General features: G+C 30.6%; 1 protein-coding gene across 1 annotated transcript; it reads left to right on the top strand.

The window, feature by feature from the left end:
• Positions 1-382: 382 nt before the first annotated feature.
• On the top strand, positions 383-25,128 carry LOC124372190 (actin-related protein 8-like; the record flags this gene model as incomplete). Its single annotated transcript, XM_046830557.1, has 4 exons — positions 383-667; positions 3,533-3,679; positions 6,327-6,534; positions 25,016-25,128. Coding segments are annotated over exons 1-4 (753 nt in total), but the record flags the coding sequence as incomplete, so codon positions are not given.

Genomic DNA, 25,128 nt, shown 5'->3' with positions numbered 1-25,128 from the left:
ATCAAGTGAATTAAACTTCTGCTCTGAAATTTCCTGTTCCAATAACCTTTTACAAAATAAAAAGTTCTGTTTAATGTTTTTCCTCAATTCTACCCAAACTTGACACAATAGTGTTGTTTTTTCACGTTTATCATAAAATTTAATCATTAAACAAAAACTTTACTAACTATAGTTGCTGTCTACTAAAACAACTGGAAAAATAAAATAATTAACATTAGACACAGTTCTGAAGACTGTTCAAGATTAATAAAGCAGTATTGCCAACCGTACCACTCCTTAGCACAGCATTGGCTCGAAACAACAACAGTCCTAGTACTTTATGGTTAACCACAAAGAACCACCACACTACATCTGGGGTTAATACCTTATACTTGACAGAGCGATGTTACATTATTCTCTGAATACTTTTATAAAACCTTTGTATGCCTCTGACAGGGTGAGGATAGGGTATGGAGGAGGAGACATCACACAGTCACTACACTGGCTGCTACAGAAGTGTGCCTTTCCTTACAAGGGCTGTGACCCAGGCAACAACTCCCTGGACGCGTTGCTGCTGCAGAACCTTAAACATGACTCTTGTCACATCAACCTCGACGTTTGTGGTTGTACAGAAAGACAGTTCCTCATCCAGCAGCCAAAGCTCACTTGCATTTCTTACACAATACAGGTACATGAGGTTTAATTTCCGTACTTCTCTCTTGTAGCTGTACCTCTCTTAGAAAGCAGATGAGAATTCTGCTCATCCCAGAATCGATACTAAATAGATAAATTAATGCTTTCCAAGTTGTTCCGTTCTGGGAACTTACAAATTCATCTTAGATATATCATACTAATTAGAAGTGGCTAATCTGATTCCGTTAGATATTTATAATCACAGAATATATTTTACTTAGGAAAACTTACAAAGAAGAATATTTGAAATACTTTGATCTTTTAGAGCATCATTAATCTGTCAAATCAGATTTTACCACATTTTTTCACACTATTGGACATTTTCGATAAATACAACTCTTTCAATCTTCAAATATATATTTTTCTTTGAGTAGCTGAACTGAAGTCTGAATATATATGAGCATGCTCAATGATGTATTTTTTTAGAATATACAAAATTTATTTGTTGTATTTTGTGCAGCCCAATGATGTCATAGTGACTAAAAATAGTGTCACTAAGTGATGAGTGTATCGCAAAACCCTGGTTTAGAGGCACTTATCTTCAAAGAGTTGAGGGCATCTGGGACTGGACATTGGTACTTGTGGGTTTAGCTGCCTTTATGAGCATGGTTACCATACATCTATGTTTTGTATGTGTGATGTTCGTGGCCGGTGGTAATGAAACTGGGTAATAAAGTTACGCCAATTAAGGAAAACTATTGTACTACATTTTGGTCGGGAGGACGCGGGTTTTACGGACCGTGGGTAAAACTGGACTCGGCAGAACACTCGCTGCTGGAACGGTAAGGAACGTTGGCGGGGAGAAGTGGCGTGACCTCAGTAGCCAATAGGATTTTATTCAAACAGTATGGTCTCATATGACGTCACATACATATAACCGCCAACGGCCAGATCGATAATCAACATTCCTATCTTAACAAATATATTTTAGATAGCTGACTATTTATATTGGATTCAGATATGTACACCACAGTATGGACATTATTAGTATTTTTTGGGTCCATGTCCGTCCATACAATGGTTGAAACTTGAAAGTGTCGTTATTTGTGCATTCAGTTCTCTTCTGTCTCAGTGTGAACCCATTTGTGAACATTAGCATGGTGTACAGAGTTGTGGGGAGAACATAGAACATAAAATGTAGGTTTAAAGAAGACCTTAAAATGGACTTTTTTCTAGTTTCATTAAGAAGGCTCAAAGAGACTGTAGTGTTTGTAATTCTAAGTTTTTTTTTAGTTTTTGGTGATTTGGTGGTGAGGAGATAAGAAAGGCATTGTTAGTTTCAGGAGCTGGGAATACCGATGATACTTTTTTAATAAAGCAGTTTTCAGTTCTGAAGAGTTATTTTACTCAGCCAAGGAAACTATATTTGCTTTTAGTACTGTGCAACACGACTTCAGTTTTGAATCATCTAATTGCCAGTTAAGTTAATTTGTAAATTGTAATTCAAGTTGAAGTTTTCAAGTGCTAGCATAAGACTGAAGAAATTGCTGTTAATGTAATGTAACTTTTATGTTTGGCCAACTGATTACAGATTTTTAAAGATATTCACTTTGTTATATATACTATTGATGCTTTAAATAGATTGTACTCAAGTTGGCATTAGATCCCTTTTGCAGTAAAACATTTACTGATTGACTGTAATGATATAAAATAATGGTAAATCAGCTGAAATTTTTACTAATCAAATCTTTCTTAAAGATGTCCAAAAATAAGAAAAATAAGTGTTTTTACAAACCTCTATGATAAGTTAGGCAGAAATCTATTACACATTAATTGTAGAACATGTATAGTTCTTAAATGTGTCCAGAATGTTGATACTCAATTACCATTTGATACAGTAGGTGTTAAGATTAATACAGGTTTTATACCCATACTGTCAGGGTTACTAAATTGAAAGTTATTTTAAATACATCTGTTTTTAGCCATGTCATGTATGTTTCTTGCAACTTATTGATTAGTTTTTAATTTCGGCATATTCTCTTGCCTGATGTCTGAAGAAGACGATACAATTTGAATCCTCAGAAACTTGTTATTCTTTTAAAATTCAAATCATGCATCGTCAATAATAAACTTTAAACAAAGAATAAAGATTTTGTTGGGTTATCAGATGTCTCGTTATGGGTTAAAGTTTGTAAGAATTTCAAAAAACATTTCTTCAGTTTGCTCTCTGGCTTCTTGGCTCATCTGTTCAGTAGAATTTATTTCACTCACAAAGCATGTGTGGACATTGGGAAGAAATAGAGTCCAAGAGTTGAAAAGGTTCAGACTATCCGTTTTATTAAAGTTAATCACAAACCTTTCTAGACCATACTGATTTTGTGAACAAAATTGTGAAAATAGTTTTATCCTCCGGATAGTATGGATAATACTACTAAAAACAATGTTCTTCATCCTCATTTGTGTATGTTTGTACACGTAACAAGCATCTTAATTATATTTGGTACTATGTACTTTAATACACTAAGATTTAGTTGTTTTAGATACATTTAAAATAAGTAAAAACTTAAAACTGGAAATAAAAATAATGTGTAACACAAATACCTTTACTTTTTAATCCTATTTCTTTTTTCGTATATCAGAGCAAGTAACATACACTTTTAGACTGTCTGTATAAAAGAAGTAAAACTGATTTAAGAACGCATAAAAACTTTGTATTTTTAATTTTCCTTCCATTTTTGTTATTATACATTTAATTTTTATATTTTTCTGTGCAAGGTTTTTTTTGTAGGAGGGAGGTACTCTAGATTCCTCCTGTTTTTTGCCACCTCATTTTAACCCTTATTTTGATTTAAAGAACTGTTGTCAAAGAACAATATATGTTCAATGTTATTGTAATATAACACACTGATTTGTGTTCTAGATGGCAGATGAATGTCTGATTGCTCCTCTTGGTTTCTTCTCTCCAGAACTGCTAGGAGTGACAGGAGTAAAGTCGGTGGTGACACAGGAGCGTTCTACCGGAGACCCTCAGGACCCTCATGATGCAGACTATCTCCGGGAAACCAGTGTGAGTTTACTTTGTAGTTAGTTTACGGGAACTAAGTATTTATATGCTCAAAAATGTTACACAGGGAACAGAGTATTTCATATGTTCGAAAGTGTTAAACTATCAATATTTAAATGTTATAAAACTTTATTTTTCATTATTTTTAACTGTGCCATTAGTATGCGTAATATCATAATTTTTACAATCCTAAAAAGTTGTGAAACTTGTAAATTTTAGTTAATTAATTAAAAATACTACCGTTACAATTGCTATTCAACTCAAACTTCATTCAAAAACATTTTATGCATATTATAACTCAAGTCTTTCTTCAGCCCACATTGTTGTAGGCACATTAGAACTTTGAAATCTAATGCATGGAGAGCACAAACTCCTTCTAAGTGGGCACCATGTGATAAATTTCATGAATTGGTACAAAATTAAATGGGATTTGATTTTATAGTTTTTTATATTGAATAAAAATTAAGTTGTTCTTTTGAGTTCATTACTAATACTACCCTGTGGTAACAATAAGCAAGTGTCCAATAAATTTGTGTTTTAATATCTATCTTAATGAAATTTAATATCTAAGCTTCTTTAGCATGAATTTGTTGGTCCTTCACAGTAGACTAATATCCTCTTTAACCCTTTTTTTCAGATGGCAGAAAATCTGCACAATTAGTTCTTTAGCCTCGCAATACAAACTTGTTTTATAGAAACATGTTTTTTGACACATTTTTATATAAAACTTGATGTTAATTTTCAAAAAATATTTTTTTTCACGGTTTTATGTCAAAAAAGGCATTCTGATATATAAGATTGCAGTGTTACCAACACACACAAACAGATTTCCTTTTAAATAATCATTCGATTTTGTGTTTCAAGAACTTTTATTAATATTGATATAAAATTCCTCTGATAAATATGGTTTTAAAACAGCTCTATGAGGTGTGTTCAAAAAGTATCGTGAGTTTTGAATTTTCGCGGGTTACGGATATTTGAATTTCGATTTTTTTGTGGCGTTATGTTGGTACATATGTCTCTCACTTATGTTGACAATTTCGGCCATTTTGAATGTTCAGTTAATAGTTGACAGCTGCTTTTGCTTGCACGTGTTTTGGTTCGCCTTCGATTATTTACCTATTCAAAAAAATGGAACAAAGAACCTGTATCAAATTTTGTGTGAAAAACGAAATTAAGTGCGCAGATGCATTCCGAATGTTGACTGTGGCATACGGAGAAGCTACTTTGGACAAATGCAACGTTTTATCGGTGAAGATGTAAACGACGAAGAGCGTGCCGGACGCCCCGAGCACTTCAAACAACAGACGAAAAAATTGATGAAGTGAAGAAAATGGTATTGGCCAATCGTCGAATCACCGTTAGAGAAATTGCCAAGGACCTAGGCACATCGATTGGCTCGTGCCATTTTATTTTAATCGATAATTTGGGCATGAGACGGGTCGCCGCAAAATTTTTACCAAAATTGCTCAATTTCGATCAAAAAACAGCATCGCATGAACATTGCTAATGAGATGTTGGAATCTGTCCGCGACAACCCAAATTTACTCCAGAGGGTCATAACTGGTGACGAATCGTGGGTTTATGGTTATGACGTGGAAACCAAAGCTCAATCATATCAATGAAAGCTGCCGCATGAACCAAGACCGAATAAAGCACGCCAAGTTCAGTTGAATGTGAAAAGTTTTGCTTACAGTTTTTCTTCAATTGCAGGGGCATGGTGCATCATGAGTTCTTGCCACAAGGTAGAACGGTGAATAAGGAATATTACCTGCAAGTTATGCGCAATTTGCGCGAAGCAATCCACCAGAAACACCTGAATTTGTGGAAAAACAAAAATTGGCTTTTGCACCACGATAATGCCCCTGCTCACACATCGCTGCTTGTATGCGACTTCTTGGCCAAAATCAACACACTAATAATACCGCAGCCACCGTATGCCCCAGATCTGGCCCCCTGTGACTTTTTCTTGTTCCCGAAAACTGAAGAGGCCCATGAAAGGATGACGCTACGCCACGATAGAGACAGCATCGAAGAAGGAGCTGAACAAGATAAAAAAAAATGATTTTTTGAAGTGCTTCAAAGATTGGAAAAAACGTTGGCACAAGTGTATAATATTCCAGGGGGATTACTTTGAAGGGGACAAAATAGATATTCACGATTAAATAAATAATTTTTTGAAAATACACAAAATTCACGATACTTTTTGAACACACCTCGTACATTACAAATAATTCGGTGTGCTGTTGCTCTGATTGTGTAGATATATCTGCAAATTGTCTGCTACAAACACAGTATTTAGCAAATATATCTACATCCATTTGTGAAAATTCATATTTTGTTTTGCTAAATTTATTATTTAGTTTATATTCATTATTAATTATATAATATATATAAACAATATAAATTAATTAGGGACAGTAACCTTAAAAAAATTCAAATATTTAGTATGGCCTAACATTTAATTTTGGCTGATGGGCGAGCCCAGCTCATTTCATGTATAAAACTAAAGCAAAATAAATCAATAACTTTGTAATAATTATATCACATTGAAATAAAGTGTCTGTCGAAACAATATTGAGTAGTTTTTCTCTTTTTACGAAAGGCATACATTTTTATGGCAAATTAACATTGTAATACTTGCTCACAGAGGCGAGGTGCAAAAGAAGTGTTGGAGCCGACACCAGAAGGAGTAAACCCTGAGAGTGGAGGTGGAGGGGGAGGGGAGGAGGATATAGTTGTGGATGCTATGTTAGAGAGTCAGCCTGGAGTAGCACCACAGCCTACTGAGTTTGTCCTTAGTCCTGGACAGCTGCTGGGCCTCGATCAAGCGATTCTACAGTCTATTGACAGATGTGGTTAGTCTAAATAGAACATTCATTGTTTTCTGAATGTGTATGATAAATTTAATGAGAAAATTACCTCATATTACAGCACCTTGTCATATATATATATATATATATATATATATATATATATATATATATATATATATATATATAAGTAGATAGTAATATGGGGTTCCTGGCGCACTTTCGGAGCCGACCGAAAAACAATGTAAAATACTGTTCAATGTACCATAAAGGAAGCTGAGAAATAACACAGCAAATCTCAATGAAAAATTAACCGAATCTACAGTCGTTCGTCTCCAAAAGCGATCGGTACATTACTATCTACTCTGTGGAATGAAAAATTAACCAAATCTGAGCTTCTACTTTCTTAAGCTGTGCTTTGTAAAATGTTGTCAAATCTGCTACGAATAAAGGAAAAATCTTCAATGACAGTCGAGGTGTGCTACTACAGACCGACCATCACGATAATCGCTTCGCCTGCGTCATATCCGTAGTGATATCACGCCGTGAGAGGCGCAATCGTTGGTTTACAAGCACCATTTAGTTAAATAAATTTTTCTATCTAAATGGAGCGCGAAAAAAATATCATGTCCGTTCTGCAAAAAAGAAATTTTAAGAAAAAACTATGATCGCCATTATAATTCTAAAAGTCACGAAAAAAACAAGCAAATTTACGATAATGAACTAAATTATTTAAGACAATGGGCTAGAGAAAATAAAATTGCCGATCACGAAAACATGTTTAATATTGAGAAATTACGTGAATTAAAGAGAAATTTCAAAGTTGAAAAGAAAAATCTCGACCTATTTAATGATGAAAAACTTCATTCAATAGCTGAAAAGTTGGCTATCGGTACTAACGATAAAACCAAGTCTGAAATGATCGAAGAAATTGATAAAACTCTTAAAGTAAAATCCGAAAATATCATTGATGTAGAAGTTTTATCCTCAATACACGGTCTTTTCAAGCAATACATTTTAACAAACTTGAACGACAATTCCATGTCAATTTACAAATATCTTTCAATTATGCGGTCAGAAATTAAAAGTTTAATCGAGAAATTTCAAGAAAATGTTAAAAATATGAAGGGCTATCTCTCTTTGGAATGTGAATACGAACGAACTTTAGTGAATGGTGAACTGCAAACATGTCTAATGTATTTTACTATCAAAGCAGACGAAATCTTTGACGTAAACGACTTTATTACTAAGCAATTTAATAAATTAACACATCGAGAACAAACGAATAATCCAAATAAAGGTTCCGGATGGACATTTAAAAGTTGTAAACAACTAGTTTTGAGCCTTAACAAACACGAAATGATGAATGCAGGATCATACATCGATTTACCAAAGAATATCAAAGATAAAAAAGCTTGTATAAATATAAAAAATAGAGATGATTTTTGCTTTATTTACTCAATAAGATGTGCTATTGAAAAACCAGAAAGAGACTGTGAACGTGTAAAGCAATACGAAAAATTTGTGAATGACGAAATATTTTCAGGTTTTGAGTATCCAATGTCTCTGAAAGATATACAAATATTTGAAAAACGAAGCTACAATTCCAAGTATAAGTATCCAACAATGTCTATCAATGTCTAACAGTTTTTGATGAAAATATTAACATTGTTCCGTTACAAATTTCTGAAAAATATGACGCTGAAACAAACATTGATTTATTGTATGTTAAACAAGATGATAAATCTCATTATGTTTTGATAACCGATTTAAATAAGCTTGTTTTCTTCGCAGTTGTCTAAACATAAAGAAAGAAAATTTTTGTGTAGAAGATGTTTAAGCCATTTTTACAAATCTGGAGATTTAACAGATCACTTAGAAATTTGTAAAAATCATGAAGTTTGTAAGCCAATTATGCCATTTCCAGGTCAAACAACTAAATTTACTAATTATCAAAAGAAATTTAACCATCCGTACGTAATTTATATGGACTTTGAGAGCATATTGGAAAAGATTCCGACATGCAAGAACAATCCACAAAGATCGACTACAACCAAGATTCAGAGGCACATTCCTTATGGTTTTACTCTATATTTTAGTGTCGAATGTGACCAATCGCATGTACAAACCGATATGTTATCGTGCCAAAAATGAAGAAGATTTGAAAAACGTCCCGACAAAATTGTTTTGAAGAACTCAATAAAATTATCGAAAATACATAGCGAAAAAATATAATTCTAAGAACATGAAACCTATGAAATTGACAGAAGAAGAAGAAATTTCGTATCAAAATTCAAACGTTTGTCATATCTGTGAATGGTCTGCTTATGATGTTGGGTCAATTCAGTATGGTTTTACTCCTGATAGTTGGAAAGATAAGAGTTATAATAAAGTGAGAGATCATTGTCATTTAACCGGCAAGTTTCGAGGCGCAGCTCATGCATGTTGCAATCTAAATTTGAAATTTCCTCAGAATATTCCCGTTTTTCTGCCACAATATGTCAAATTACGATACTCATTTGTACATAAAAGAATTGGCTAAACAATATGGAAATGTTGATTTGATTGCAAACACCGATGAAAAATATATAAATTATTCTGTAAATTCTGGATATGGCTATGAATTCGAAGGTGATAAGCCAAGAAAATTCATCAAGTTTTCGTTTGTAGACACGTTCAGATTCATGGCCTCGTCTACAGAAAAGTTAGCTAAAAATCTAAAGAGAGAAGACTTCAAACATACAAATCATTTTATACAAGATGGAAGAATATTGAATGAGATAATAGAAAGACAGCCAAATGACGACGACGAGATTTTTAAAATTCTATCTGGAAAAGGCATATTTCCCTATGAATTTATCGACAGTATTGAAAAACTTGATTACACAGAAGTATTGAGAATTCAAGATTTCTATTCACTTTTGACAGACGAGAGCATATCTGAGAAAGATTTTCAACACTACTTAAATGTTTGGAACAAATTAAAAGAGAAAAATCTAGGAAATTACTCTGATCTCTATAACATTCAAGATGTTCTATTGCTCGCTGATATCTTTGAAAATTTTAGGAATATTTGTTTGAATTGCTATAAACTCGATCCGGCACACTATCTAACAGCTCCCAGTCTTGCATGGGATGCTATGTTAAAATTAACGAAGATAGAATTACAATTAATTAGTGATTATAATATGTATTTGATGATCGAAAAAGGTATTCGCGGAGGCATTTCTCAGTGTATTAAACGATATGTTAAAGCAAATAACAAATATTTAAAAGATTTTGATAAGACAAAGCCCGAAAACTATTTGTTATACGTTGATGCTAATAACCTTTATGGGTATGGCCTAATGCAAAAACTGCCGTTTAGTGATATCAAGTGGATGGATCCAAAAACTTACACAACTGAAGAATGGAAAGAAACAATTTTGGAACTCACTGGCGACGAAGATTATGGCTATATTCTCGAAGTTGATCTTGGATATCCAACGAATTTACACGAACATCACAAGGATTTACCTCTTGCTCCAGAACATTTTAAAAACAAACTTTGCACAACTCTACTGGATAAAACTGAATACGTTGTTCATTCGAGAAATTTGAAGTTCTATTTGGAACAAGGTATGATTTTGAAACATGTGAATAGAGTTATTGCATTCGATCAGAAGCCTTTTATGAAAGAATACATTGATTTTAACACAAACATGAGAACCAAAGCTACAAGCGACTTTGAAAAGGACTTTTATAAGCTGATGAACAACTCAGTTTTTGGAAAATCTATGAAAAATGTGAGAAACAGATGTGATATTAAGCTTGGAAATGAAGAATTTTCAATGAAACAAGCTAAGAAAACAAATTTCAAATGCTTTAACATCTTTGACGACAACTGTATAGCGAGTCACATGTACAAACAAAAGGTTAAATTTAACAAACCGATTTACATAGGATTTTCAGTTCTCGACCTCTCAAAATTGCTAATGTACGAGTTTTATTACAACAAATTAAAGAAGTTTGATCCAGATTTGAATCTGTGTTACATGGATACAGACAGTTATTTCCTAGAATTGAAACGAGATCCTTTTAAAATTATTAAAGAAAATATAGATGACTTTGATACAAGTGATTATCCAAAAGATCATGAATGTTTCACTACTAAAAATAAGAAGGTAATAGGGAAATTCAAAGATGAGTTAAATAGCGAAGTTTTAGAAGAATTTTGTGGTTTAAGGTCTAAGATGTACTCGTACAAATATCTAGATAAAAACCCAGTTAGGTGTAAAGGAATTAAGAGAAGCGTTGTAAATAAAACAATAAATATCGAAAACTTGAAGAGATGTTTGTTCGAAGATAAAGAAGAATTTAGGGAGATGACAGTCATCAAAAGTTATAAACATGAGTTGTACACTGTTACCATAAACAAGCTGGCACTGAACGCTAAAGATGATAAGAGAATTGTCCTAGAAAATAAGATCGATACAGTACCGTATGGATATAAAACAGATATTTTAGAAGAGTTAAACAAACTTGGAAACTTTGATATGTAAATGGAAGATGATTTAATTCACTGTCACAAGTGTAAAAAGAAAACGAAAAATATAGATTCAAAAATCGTTCAAACTCAAAATGGATTGTATAGAATTGCTGCAAAATGTTCAAAATGTAAGACAAACAAGAGTAAGTTTATAAAGAATCCAAATCCAAAACCTGTTAAGCAAGAATTGAAGACTAAAGATGAGATAGAGATTGAAGCTCGAGAAATTCATGCACCAGTACGAAAAAAGTTTAAAAAGAGAAAAATTATAACATTAGGAATTGACGATTTATGGGCAGCAGATTTAGTTATAATGTCTAACTATTCAGATCAAAATGATGGATTTAAGTATATGTTAAATGTTATTGATACTTTCTCAAAATATGCTTGGTCAAGAGCTATCAAAAGAAAAAACGGCAAGGATATTTCAAAAGCTTTCGAAGATATAGTAAAAGATGCCATAAGGATCAATCACAAACCTCCTAACCTACTTCATACAGATAAGGGTTTAGAGTTTAAAAATAAAGAATTTAACGATGTTTTGAGGAAATACAACATTAAGATTTATCATACTGAAAACGAAGAGAAATCAAGTATTGTAGAGAGATATAACAGAACTCAAAATGAGAGAATGAAAGTAATTTTTGAGATTAATAAAAAACTTTAAATGGATCGATATTCTTCAAAAAATAGTCACAAATTACAATGATACGGTTCACAGCACAATCAAAATGAAGCCCAAAGACGTAGATAAGGATGCAGAAAAGGAGTTATTAGAGACCGTTTTCAAGTATGTTCCACCTGAAATTCACAAACCGAAAACTAAATTTAAAGTCAATGATCATGTAAGAATTGTTAGTAAAAAAACAAACATTTTCGAACAAATATAAGAACAATTGGTCAAGAGAAATCTTTGTGATTTATCAAATTAATAACACAGATCCTGTAACTTATAGTATAAAAGATTTAAATAATGAAGAAATAAGTGGAAGTTTTTACGAATATGAATTGAGAAAGTCAAAGCTATAATTTTTTGTATATAAATGGAGGCTCAAAAGAAATGTACAAAGTGCAAAGAATTTAAAGATTTAAATGAATTTTATAAAGATAAAAATAGGAAAGATGGAATGCATTATAATTGCAAAGATTGTGAAAGGGAATATCATAAAGAATTATATGATAAAATAGAAAAATTAACTTTGGAAGATAAAGAATGTCTTAAATGTAAAGAAACTAAAAAAATTTCAGAGTTTAATAGTGATCACTATAGTAGAGATAAGAAAGACTCCTATTGTAAAGATTGTGTAAAGAAGAATCACCATAGATTATATTATGAAGATACTCAATGTGAATGTGGAAGAACTATAAAATGGTTAAATAATTATCAAAAACATTTACAAACAAAATATCATAATTCAAGAGTTTAACATTTTCATCGTGTAATAATTTGTTCTATATAAATGGAGTCTCAAAAGAAATGTACAAAGTGTCAAGAAGAGAATAGAAAAGACTGTTATTGTAAGGAATTATACGATAAAATGAACAAATTAACTTTAGAAGAGAAAAAGTGTTACTTTTGTAAAGAAATTAAAAATATTTCTGAATTTAATAACTGGCAGTATAGTAAAGATAGAAAAGATGCTTTTTGCAAAGATTGTGCTAAAAAAATTTTCAGCGAAAGTTATAAAAACGAAATGCCTTGTGAATATGAAAAAAAGAATTCTACAATGGTTACCTAGTTATGCTAAACATTTACAAACAAAATATAATAAATCGAGAGTTTTTAGTAAAATTTAGAAAACATTTTCATCGTGTAATTTAGATATTCTATAAATCAGTCGAGATTCTGCCATATTTGTAGTAAAATGATTTCCGTTGTATAAAATATTCAAAGATTCTTTCATTTGGTTATACAGATTGATAGAATTTGGTTCGTCATCAATGAACAAAATCTCTAATTCAGGATAATTTATTTTTAGATGTTTTAATCGGTTTGGTATTTCTCGTTTCTGAGCTCTGATAACGTAATAAGGCCATTCCCACATGTGATTCTTCTTAATTAACACAAAAACATGGTGTTTTTTCTTATCAAAATCTTTACATACCATATCTCTCTTCATTAATTCCATTCGCAATTCTTGATTCTCTATTTTCAATGATTTCATTTCATCTTTAATTTGTAACTGTTTTATTTCATCTTTTAACTGCTTATTTTCGTTTTCAAGTTTGTACTCGCCATATTTTCTAATACTCGGTAAAACTTCTTCTAAAACCCAATTTTGAAACGTTTCTGCAATCTTCATTTTAGATTTCAGTATTAAAGAATATATGCCTGGTTCATTGATGAAAATAGTGTCTGGATGTAATTTTTGTAAGAGTCGCGATTCGATACCCTTGTCAGAATCTATGTTTTCAAAGCTTTTTTTTGTATTTTTCTTTAACATGATCTATGATAGCTTGTCTCGTATTTTTAAATTCCAATATTTCTGCAACATCTTTAGCCTTAAACCAAAATTCATTATTTTCGTCAACAATTGTAAAGATATGTTTGCTTTTAAATCTAAGTTGATTATTGAGTAGGTCTACAACTGACTCCATTTAGATAGAAAAGAAATTTAACTAGTAATTTTTATTTTGAGAATGAAGGCCAGATTCATTGATAAAAACAGTGTCAGGATGAAGATTTTGAAAGGGTCTATGGCATAGACTCTTGTTTTTTAAGTAAAAATATTGAATTTTGTCATCATCATCAACTCATTTTTTATTCCTTTTTCAATCTTAAATATATTGTTGTTTTACTCTCATTATTTAATAAATTTCCCTCAGAGTCTTGAACAGTTTAAGACGATTTTTTGAATTCTTTTCATATTTTTTTCTAATTGGAATATAATCGATTTCATTCGGTTTTTCACTGATTTTTGATCCATAAGCAACATTTGGGAAAAAAGTGTACAAAATTTCAGATTCTTTGTGTAAATGTTCGGTATGATTTTCAAAACTAGGTTCAACGAGATTACAATGTACTTCAATTACATCAAACGGTCTAAATTTTGGCGTTTTATTTCCTAAATATACCTGATTTGGCTCAATAGTTTCTTGAACAAACCCTAATAAATCTACAATAATTGCTGAAAACATTATTCTTACTGGTGATTTTATTTGAATTTTATTAGAGAGATAATTTTTTTGCATTTCAAACTTGTTTTCGTCAAAGTTTAAAGATTTATCTGATTGTTTGAATGTTTTCAGATAATTTTTAAGGGAATTTTTTATTTGATCGAAAGTATAATATCCTTTGTTTAAACCATAATATTTTGTTACGTTCTTCTCACTAAATCCTATACAATAAGGAGAACTTTCACTAATATTTATTACAAAATTGTCAGAATAAAAACCGCTTAAACCGATAAAATAATTTGATTCTTCCTCTAAGTGTATAGGATGTTCCAAGTTTAAAACTAATTTAGAGCTTTCTGAAGTCAACTTGAACAGCTTCATTTTCGCAAGCGTTGCTTCAAGATGAAAATCTTCTATTTAAATGGAGAAATTTTTAAAGCAAAAAGATCAGATAAAACTTCAAACGTTTGAAGAAAATAAGAAAGATCAACCAATCAGATTGTTAATTGTTGGTTCAAGTGGATGTGGAAAAACAACTTTATTATTGAATTTTATCTACAATAGGTTGATTCCTTATTCCAATTTGTATGTTTTTAGTAAATCTTTAGAACAAGACGCCTATAAAAAATTACAAGAAAGATTTGAAAATATTGAGAAAAAACTTAAACAAAAAAATATCACATTTTTATAATGCTTCTGAGGACATAGTTCCGTTAAGCGAATGTAAACCCAATTCGTTAATCGTTTTTGATGATTGTATTTTGGAAAATCAGGACGTTATTAAGGAATATTTCGTAATGTCTCGTCACAAAAATATATCCTGTATCTATCTTTCCCAATGCTTTTCAAAGGTTGATAAACAAGTTATTAGAAATAATTTGAATATGTTGTGTGTTTTTAAGCAAGACGATCACTATTCGAGAAAGATTTACAACAATTATGTGGGATCTGATATGAGTTTTTTGTTTAACCACTTTATTGAGTTATGTGATAAAATTTGGAAGGAAGACTACGAATTTTTAACTATTAATCTAACTTTGAAGCCTAAAAATGGCAAATATTTGAATAAATTTTTCCAATATAAACGTGTGATAATCTAGTTGTTTTCATGTTTTTACGTTCACGTTCCACGTTCACGTTCATGTTTCACGTTCATGTTTCACGTTCATGTTTCACGTTCATGTTTCACGTTCGTGTTTACGTTTCACGTTCATGTTTTACGTTCGTGTTTACGTTCCACGTTCATGTTTTACGTTCCACGTTCACGTTTCACGTTCCACGTTCACGTTTTACGTTCCGTGTTCATGTTTCGTGTTCACGTTTCCACGTTCCACGTTTACGTTTCAAAATTTTCCTAAATAAATGGCGAACGTAACTTCAGAAGAAGCAAAAAAACTTGATCAAATCGAAAAGAAATTAATCAAAGAATTTAAAGAACAGATTCGAATGGATGAAGAAGAACAAGAACTTATTCAAAAAATTAATCAACCTGTAACTTCTGCAATAAAAAATGTTGAGGGCAAAATTGAAAATGTTTTAAGCGATAATCAAAATTTAATGAATTTGGTTCCAGTTGTACGACAATTTTGCTGATATTTCGATTCCAGAATCTGAGTTTGAATTGCCAAAATTACCATCTTCAACACCATTTAGACCTCGAATCATTGAAGACTCCTACCATAGTTGAACCAATAAGTCCTGGAACAACGGATATAATAATTGGTGAAATTGGTAAAAAATTTCTTCCTAGAGCAAAGGATGATAAATTTGGTTTGTATTGGGACAGAAAAAAGAAAAGTTTTATGATTGGAAATTTGCCCGTGAATTTTGAACATAATGATATAATTATTGAAGATAAAACATATGAAGGAACTCAAGGTTTATGGAGATTATTAACAGGCACTGATGTTCCAAAAGACGGTTTATATTCTGAAGAAGACTTGAAAAAGTATACTGAAATTTTATGGAAATCTGATTCAATTTACAAAAAATAATGATCCATCAACTAAGAAACCAAAGTCAAGTAAAGGTAAAAAATATCTCAATTTGATTAAACCAATTTGGGAAAAAAGAATCGAAGGATCAGGTGTGAGAAAATACAGTGATAATAAGATTGAATACAGATATATCGACGATTTGACAAAACTCGATGGAATTATAAATTATATTTATGCTCAAGAAAAGGCTGGAAACAACAATTTTTTGAACGAAAAGAAAGCGATTAAAGATTTTATTTCGAACAAACTTGATGAAATGATTGAAAAACCTGATGGAATTAAATATTTAAAACGAGTTTTGCCGGCAATAAGTTCATCTATGATTGAGGGTAGTGGACTTTTGAATGATTTTATCAACAATTTACCTTTTGAATTACACGTACCAACTTATCAGTATCTGGGGCCTGGCACAAAACTCGAAAAAAGACTAAAAAGAGGAGATACTGGTATAAATAAATTAGATCAAGCTGCTATGGAACACGATATTTTTTATGCAAAACATAGAGACACAAATTCCAGACATATCGCAGATAAAGTTTTGCAAGATAAGGCAATGGATAGATTTTTATCAAAAGATGCTAGTTTAGGTGAAAGATTTGTTGCGCTTCCAACAGCTGGAGCAATGTTTTTGAAGAGAAAACTAGGAATGGGAATCGAAGAGAACTTGAAATTTTAACTATATAAATGGAGGTGAATGTAAATTTCAGCAAAAATCAGAAAGAAAAAATAAAATCCGCTTTTAAGAAGAAAATACCCGTTAGTATTCAATTTAAAATAGATCAACTAAAAAATGGCGAAGATAAGATATTTTTAACAAATAGACAATACAATAAACTCGAAAAACATAAGAAAAACAATAAAGGAACCAGAATAGAATTTTCTTATAATCAGTTGAAAGAACTTAAAAATGGTGGACTTTTGAAAGATTTATTAGATTTTGGAGAAAATATTCCAGTTGTTAAAAATGTTGTTCCTTATGTTCGTAAAGCTGCTCCAATCGTTAAAAAAGATGTGATTCCTATTGTTCGAAACATTTTAAATTGGTTAGATAAAGAGTTGGAAGATGTTACAGGATCTGGATTAGATGAAAAAACTTTGAATTACGTGAAATCAAACATTGAAAAAAAAATTTAAACCTTTAACATTCGGGGAATTGGAAGAAATCTGCAAAAATATTAAACATTTTAGAGGAATCTTCATGAGAGATACATTACCTGAAAAAGTTAAGAAATTTGAATGTGGAATTGTGAATTTAGACTCGATTATGGGAAGTGGAACACATTGGATTTGCTATTATAAAAATGATAAGATTGCGTTTTATTTTGATTCGTATGGAAGAATTGAGGACAAACCACCTATAGAATTGATTAAATATTTGAAAAAATCAAGCGTTTACTACAATGATTCTCAGATTCAAGACTATAAAGATCCCCCAATTTGTGGTCATTTATGTGTTTTTGTGTTGAATGAACTGAGTGATGGTAAAGATTTTAAAGAAGTTGTTAACAAATTATTGCTTAATAAATATGGATTCACAAAATATTTTTGACGTATTTGGAACACAAATTATTCAAAATGTAGATAATAGTTTGAATTTTGAATAGTTTGAGAAATGAGTTTGATAACAAGTTAGAAAAATGTATTACAAAACCTTCCAGATTCAGATATGTTTGCTGTCGAGATTGAAGATTTTAAAGCAGAATATGATAACAAACTTGCAAATTTCATGAGTTCAAATGAAGTTGCTGATAAAATAAAAACATTGGAAAAAGAAGTTGATGATGGTGTAAAAAAATTATTTACCAATTTAATGTCTCACATCGAAAAAGCTGATGAAAATTACTGAAGCGATCAAAGTTGAAAAGAATTATGTTAGTTTGGCTAATAAGAAAAGAATTGTCGGTGTTCGACCTGGTATTGACAAACATGATGTTGTTGTTAAAGAACAAATTTTAAAACCTCTAAAATTATCAGAAAACATCGATATTGTTTGATTTACATGATCCGAATGTTAAAAAATGCCTTAGATTTTAAAGGAAAAAGAATTAGCAGTGTTAGTAAAGGAATTAATCCATTTGATGTTGTTGTAATGATTCAATTAGAAGATCATATTAAAATGTTTAATGAACTAAACAAAAATTACGAGAATCATAAACAGCATGTTAAAGATTTTACAACAGAAGTCTATGAAAAACTTGAAGCGAGAAGTAAAAGATCTATAGAAAATTGTGATGAAAAATTTACAAATTTTGAGGAAAATTTCAATCTATATAAAGGCGATCTTTATGGAAAAATAACAAACTTTTTGGAAGATTTCGCTAAATTTCAAGAGGGTTTTAATGAAAACCGATAGAAAAAATGGTGAAGTTTTTAAAAGAGTAGTTACTAATCAATCTTTACTTCATGATAAATTAATTAAACTAGAAGAAAACTTTGGCGAAATTAATGAAAAAGTTATAAAAAATAAGCAGTCTTTTGATAAGTTTAGTTTAGATGCCACAAAAACTTTTGAGAATATTGATCATAAACTCGTTGAATACAACGATTTATATCTCGATAAAGTAAATAAACTAGAAGAAAACTTTAATAAATTTAAAGAAGATGTCGATAAAACTTTTGAAAATATTGATAACAGATTTAATGGATTAGGCGGCTATGATGACTAATTTTCCTTATATAAATGGCGCTCATATATTGTGTGAGATGTAAAGAAAAAACTGAAACAAATGATATAAAATACTATGCAAACATCAATGGAGTTAAGAGAATTTCTGGAAAATGTGCTGAATGTAACTCAAAAAAGAGCCAATTTATAAAAACTTGATTTTGAAATTTTTTCCTAATAAATAGAGATGGCGGGACATTACAGTGCTTTCGATCTTTTTATCATGCAACACGAAAGAGATTTGAAAAAAGAACATTGGGATGACATTTCTCAAAAAATATGAATTATCCGAAGATATGATGAGATTATACGTAAACAAATTGAATTGGTATAACATTGCTAAATATCAAACTTTATCATCAGAGTTCATTCAAGAAAATATACATTATCAATTAAAAGATCATATGTCTGTTCTTTGTCTCTATCAACACTTGAGTATAAAGTTTTTGGATGAAAATAAAGATACAGTTGATTGGAACAATATTATAGATAGCGGTTACTATCCTGTGCAAATTTTATTGAAATATGTGACCGAGATCGCAAAATTTAAGGAAGAGAATTCCTGAATATGACGAAGTAGATCATTAAAAATGACTCTAATCTTTTTAATTATTTTACTAAAATTGATATCTTTTCTTATAAAAACGTACATTAGATCGATGAAAAAAATGATACATGATGTTTAAAATTTCTAAATTTTCTCTTATTAAATGGCGGACTACAGAAAATATGCTAGTGATATTGAAAGGGCGGAGTTTAAAAATTTCTATCCAATTAGTAAACAACATTTGAATGAACCGAATAAAAGAAACTGAGTTTAATATTGATTTTGGAGATAACTTTTGCTCGTCTAACTTCCAGTTTTATATTTCTGGAACTTTAACAAAACAAGATGGTCAAGCATATCTTGGAACTGATAATGTTAGATTAATCGATAATTTTATACCGTTTTTATTTTCTAAGATTGAAGTAAGAAAACACAATAAATTGATAGAAGAAGTCGAAAACTGTGGCCAATTAAGCACAATTAAAGGAACTATTTCGTATTCAAAAAGTGATGTTTATTTCTCAAACTTCTAATGGCTTTGAATCAGATTTTAAATTTGGTGTTTTTGAAGCAGCTGGAAATTTATCTCATTTTGGATTAGGATTTTTTGAAAATGTTACTATTCCGATCTATAAAGGAGGATTTTATCTAAGTTTTATAAGAGCAGAAGACGATGATGTGATTCTGAAGACTGCAACTGGAAATGTTATGCCTGTTGATGGAAAAATAACAATTACAGATTTTTTTATTAGAGTTTCCAATGATTGATTATAAAACCACGAGTAAAATTAGGTTGATTGATGAAAATTACAAAAAGTCAAAACATTATGTTTAATTTTCTAGATTGGCAATGTATTGAGCAAAAAGGTATTTCCGGAACAACTTATTCGTTCGATATTACAAACATTTATAGAAATATCTTCAATCCCAAGTTCGTTATCATAGGTTTTCAAACAGATAGACAGAATAATCAAGAAAAAAATCCTTCAAAGTTTGATAGTTTGGATGTAAAAAATATCAGAGTAAAATTGAACGGTTCTTATTATCCAGATGAATTACAAAATTTAAACATTTCCGGAGGTCTTTTCAGAATCATGTATCAGATGTATCAAGATTTTAAGAAAGTTTACTGTAATAATAAGGAAATGTATTACAATCCTAAAGAATTTTTAGCGAATAGACCTATTTATGTCATTGATACAACAAAGAGTTTGACAAATATTTTCTGGTTCAAAGAACGATATAATTATCAATATGGATTTTCAAAAAGCTGTTACAAACGCGATTTGTTTATGTTGTTGTTGTCTCTGAGAAATTTTTAGCCTATGATGTGATTAAGAACGATATTAGAGAAATTCAGTAAAAATCGCGTTATTCGTCGGATAGTTTTAAAACTTTACAGAATTGTTAAAGACATTGATAAAAGTTTACATTTTAAATTGCATTAAAAAATTTTGAAAAATAGGGATGATATTAGGAAAAAAACTATTTCAAGGTCATGGACCGGAAGTGGTGATTTTAAAAAATACTTTAATATTTACTGATCCTATATACCAAATTTCATCAAAAAAGCTCCAATAGTTCTCGAGATATAAGAGTTTAAAGATAAGGGATGATTGGGGTAGATTTTGAAAATTTTGTTATTTTCATGAAATTTTAAGTTGAACTCGCTTGTTTTTGAAGTTTCAGATTTTTCCGATAAAATTTTTTATTTTTCTTTGAATATTAAGGAATAGGGGATGATTTCACCCTTATGGATAAGTTAAGTCGAAAGAGTTAAGTATTTACTATATGTGTACCAAATTTCATTAAAATCGGTTGAGTGGTTTTTTAACAACAAGGTTTGAAATAAATATTGATATTCACTTATTTAATATACATTGGAAACTATAACAGTTCTAATATCGATTGTAACCATCGATTTTTATTATCGATAAAACTTCGATATTCATAATCGTTTATCGCACGGAAAAAATTTTCATCATGGGCGTTGGCCACGTATAGTCAGTCATGCTTGATCCTCCTCTATTTTAACGAAATTTAACAAGATATATCATCAATTAGAAGATTCTAATGTATTTGCAAGTTGAAGAAAGAAGATATAGACTTTATATGAAGTAAGAAGATTGTGTGATGTTCTGTGTTTCTTGTTAAAAGTGAAGTGAAGTGTTCCACTGGGCGTTGCCATTCATAGTGTTATTATATTTTATAAGTTACTTTTATATTTGGGACTCGAAGAAAGACGTTACAAGAAGATTGTGAATTTGTGTAGACATTCAAAACTGTGATAAAACATTGTGTGAAAATAGTGATGTAAAGTGTTCATTTGTAATACAGAATTAAGTGTTTTTACAGTGATTTCATTGTCTCACACGGCGTGAGAAAAGCAAGGTCATTGTTTGGTGTCACTACTGTCCTTGTACCACACACGGCGTGTGCAAAGCAAGGTCAAGCGTTAGTGACACAAACGCCTCTCACATGTTTCAATAAAATGAGATTCGAGGTCAAGCGTTAGTGGTACAAACGCTCACAGCAGACGTCACAAATCTATAGTTGATTGAAATAAAATATATGATACCTTTCTTCTTCTCCCATTCCCAATTTCTTAGAAGTTAAGTAGATATCGCAAAAAAACCACGCACACTAACAACACTCATTTTGTATGTCTTTAACAATAATTGATGATGTTCATATTATTCTCTTTCATTCCTTCTAATATTTCAAAAATATACTCTTTCGCCACTGAAAAATCCCGATTTCTCCCGTAATAATCTTTATAATCGTACACATAATATCCTAAATAGTTGTACAATAGAATGAAATTATTTCTATTTATCTCTGTTGTAGAAATGTAAACACAAACATTTGCGCTGAAAAATTTATATCTCGGCAGACTTAGTTCCATAATTTCCATTTATAAAAAAAATCTTTTTGTTTAAATGGAAGAGTATAATGCCAACTGTTACAAGTGTTCTAATAGAGGAGAAATTATCGATAAAAGATATTTAGTTTGTAGAGGTTGTAATTTAATTTTGTTAGAAAGACCTAAACCTAAGAAATTTCGAAATAAATTAACACATTTGAATAACCTGCTTACAAAATTGCAATATGGAGACAAGAAGCAAACAAAATTTGTTACAGAATTTAGAAAACAGAATAAAAATTTTTACTTATCTCTTGGAACCATTGACAAAATTATTTTCCTTTTCAAAGAATACATTAGGTTTGTAGGTATCGATACACACGTTTATTATGAAAAGATATTACCTGTATTTTTTCATTATCTGGATGTTGAATTTGTTTATGATTTTGAACCAGAAATCCTCGATGATTTTTATAGTACATTTGGAGAAATTAAACGAAGAACCTCTTGAAAAGAATGCGGTTTTACTCACATTCTCCCCGACTTCTCGAGTGAAGGTTAGCGAATTTCATTTTTTCCGTCTTTAAATTTTTTCTATTTAAATGGAGTTCTTGAAAGAGTTAAATGATATTGGAGAATGTAAGTTTAAAGAGTATAAGAAGTTAAATGAATTGGAAGAAAGGAAGAAACATAGAATCTTGAATTTGGAGAAAATGAAAGATAAATTCGGGTTTACAATAATTGCCGAGTTGGAAGATTGTAAAGTACACGTGCCGAACAGATTTTTGACTGTTTTGGATGAAAAAAAGATTAAAGAATTAAACAAAAATGAAAAATTACACTTGATTGTTACTGGAAAGAAGACTATAAAAGATAAAGAAATTATAACAATTAACTTTGTAGAATAAAGTCTTAACTCTAAAACTTGCAGTCCCTCCCCACGTCATAGTACTGTTTTGATAACCATAGTTGGTGTCTTTCTTCATAGGAATCACATGGAATATTATCTACAGTAATACCTTTTGTTTATGCTAGAAACTGAAGAGAGCTTGGTGAGTTCATGTTGTTTATTTAGTAGAAAAGTTTTTTATTAAAGTATGTTTTTAGTAAAAAATGTTTTTATTTTATTAAGATAAATCCTTTATTCGTAGCAGATTTGACAACATTTTTACAAAGCACAGCTTAAGAAAGTAGAAGCTCAGATTCGGTTAATTTTTCATTCCTCAGGAGTAGATAGTAATGTACCGATCGCTTTTGGAGACGAACGACTGTAGATTCGGTTAATTTTTTCATTGAGATTTGCTGTGTTATTTCTCAGCTTCCTTTATGGTACATTGAACAGTATTTTACATTGCTTTTCGGTCGGCTCCGAAAGTGCGCCAGGAACCCCATATTACTATCTACTTATATATATATATATATATATATATATATATATATATATATATATATATATATATATATATATATAGACTATGTCTAAAAAATGTTTTATTAATGATTATTTTTCTTAGCCAATAACAGAAATAGATATGGAAAAGTAAAATATAAATAGGACAAAAAAAACATTGTTATGAAAATCCCAGGAAACTCACATACTAACTTTCTTCACACTCACTGAAGGTAAATGACACTTTAGGAATAGATAGCAAATTAATTAACTGACACTCCACTGATCTTGTAGCACTGATTATTGTCTGTAGTCTACCTATTAAGATTTCCGTGAGGAACCATATGACGCATCCAATATAAGCTGAACACGTTTATTTAATTTGCAGAGGAGCTAGTTTTAAGCAGCCGATATGTCAGGCACCAACTTGTCAAGAATTGACGCATCAGTATGAAACTATCTTTGTGTTGTTGAACCAATAATGGATAAAACCATAGCCACTGTGTCACACACAGCATCATGATAGTTTGACTAACACGAGTTGTTTTTGGAAGCTTTATTAAAAGGAGAGCCGTAATTATATTAAATAACACCTTCTTATTATGTGCTTTCTTTCAGGAAAATAACTGATTTAAACCTGACAGAATTAAACAAATTCCCAATCTGGTATAAAAGTTGAGTTCCAAACTGTTTGTCAAATTATTACATACTCTTGCTTACTATTTCTCTCTAAGGTAGTTTATTAACAAAGGTCCTCCACCTTCACATCCAAAGACTTCAAATCCGAGTCCAAACAGTACAGTCCTTGGCCACTTGAAACAAAACACTTTTGTTTCAACCAAGGATGGAATTTTATAAAGTCTTTCAACTTGATGAGTTGAAATTAAGGACAGCAAAACGTAGGGTGTATCTGAACTTTTCACAGTAATGTGAACACATCAACACATTCTTGGACATCTGATGCTATGATCAAAAGATTTTAATTTTCTCAGTTTTATCCAAATAAAAACTATATGAAAAGTGGAATAACCCACACACGAAGTAGCTGAAAATAATTGACAATAGTTATATTTTAATGAACATCTAAGAGTAACCCATCACTACACTACTAAGATATAATTAAAATAAATCTACAGCAATAAGGTATTACATATTTATTTACCATTATTTTTATGCTTGTGTAACTCGTTAAGGACCACACATTATTTTTGTGTTTAACAAGAAGTTTTCACTGCCATTGATTTGGAAAATCATTGAAAATTAAAAGACAAGATTGAAATGTAAATTCACAAACTTTAGACAGCAAATTGCAAAAATATATAAATTGTACTTTATTTATAAGTAGGTTAATAATATTTTACAAATCTATAGTATGTTTCTTGAAATACTAATCGTTCGTTAAATTATTAAAAATTCCAGGATCAGACGATTTAAAAAGGAAGATGTATTCGTCTATTTTAATTGTTGGAGGAGGGATGAAGTTTCAAGGCATCAGTACTTGGTTGCAGAATAGAATCGCTTTACAAATACCT

The sequence above is a fragment of the Homalodisca vitripennis genome, unplaced genomic scaffold (assembly GCF_021130785.1).
Source record: "Homalodisca vitripennis isolate AUS2020 unplaced genomic scaffold, UT_GWSS_2.1 ScUCBcl_2735;HRSCAF=7788, whole genome shotgun sequence".
NCBI classification, from domain to species: Eukaryota; Metazoa; Arthropoda; class Insecta; order Hemiptera; family Cicadellidae; genus Homalodisca; species Homalodisca vitripennis.
This window is presented reverse-complemented; position numbering and strand designations above follow the sequence as displayed.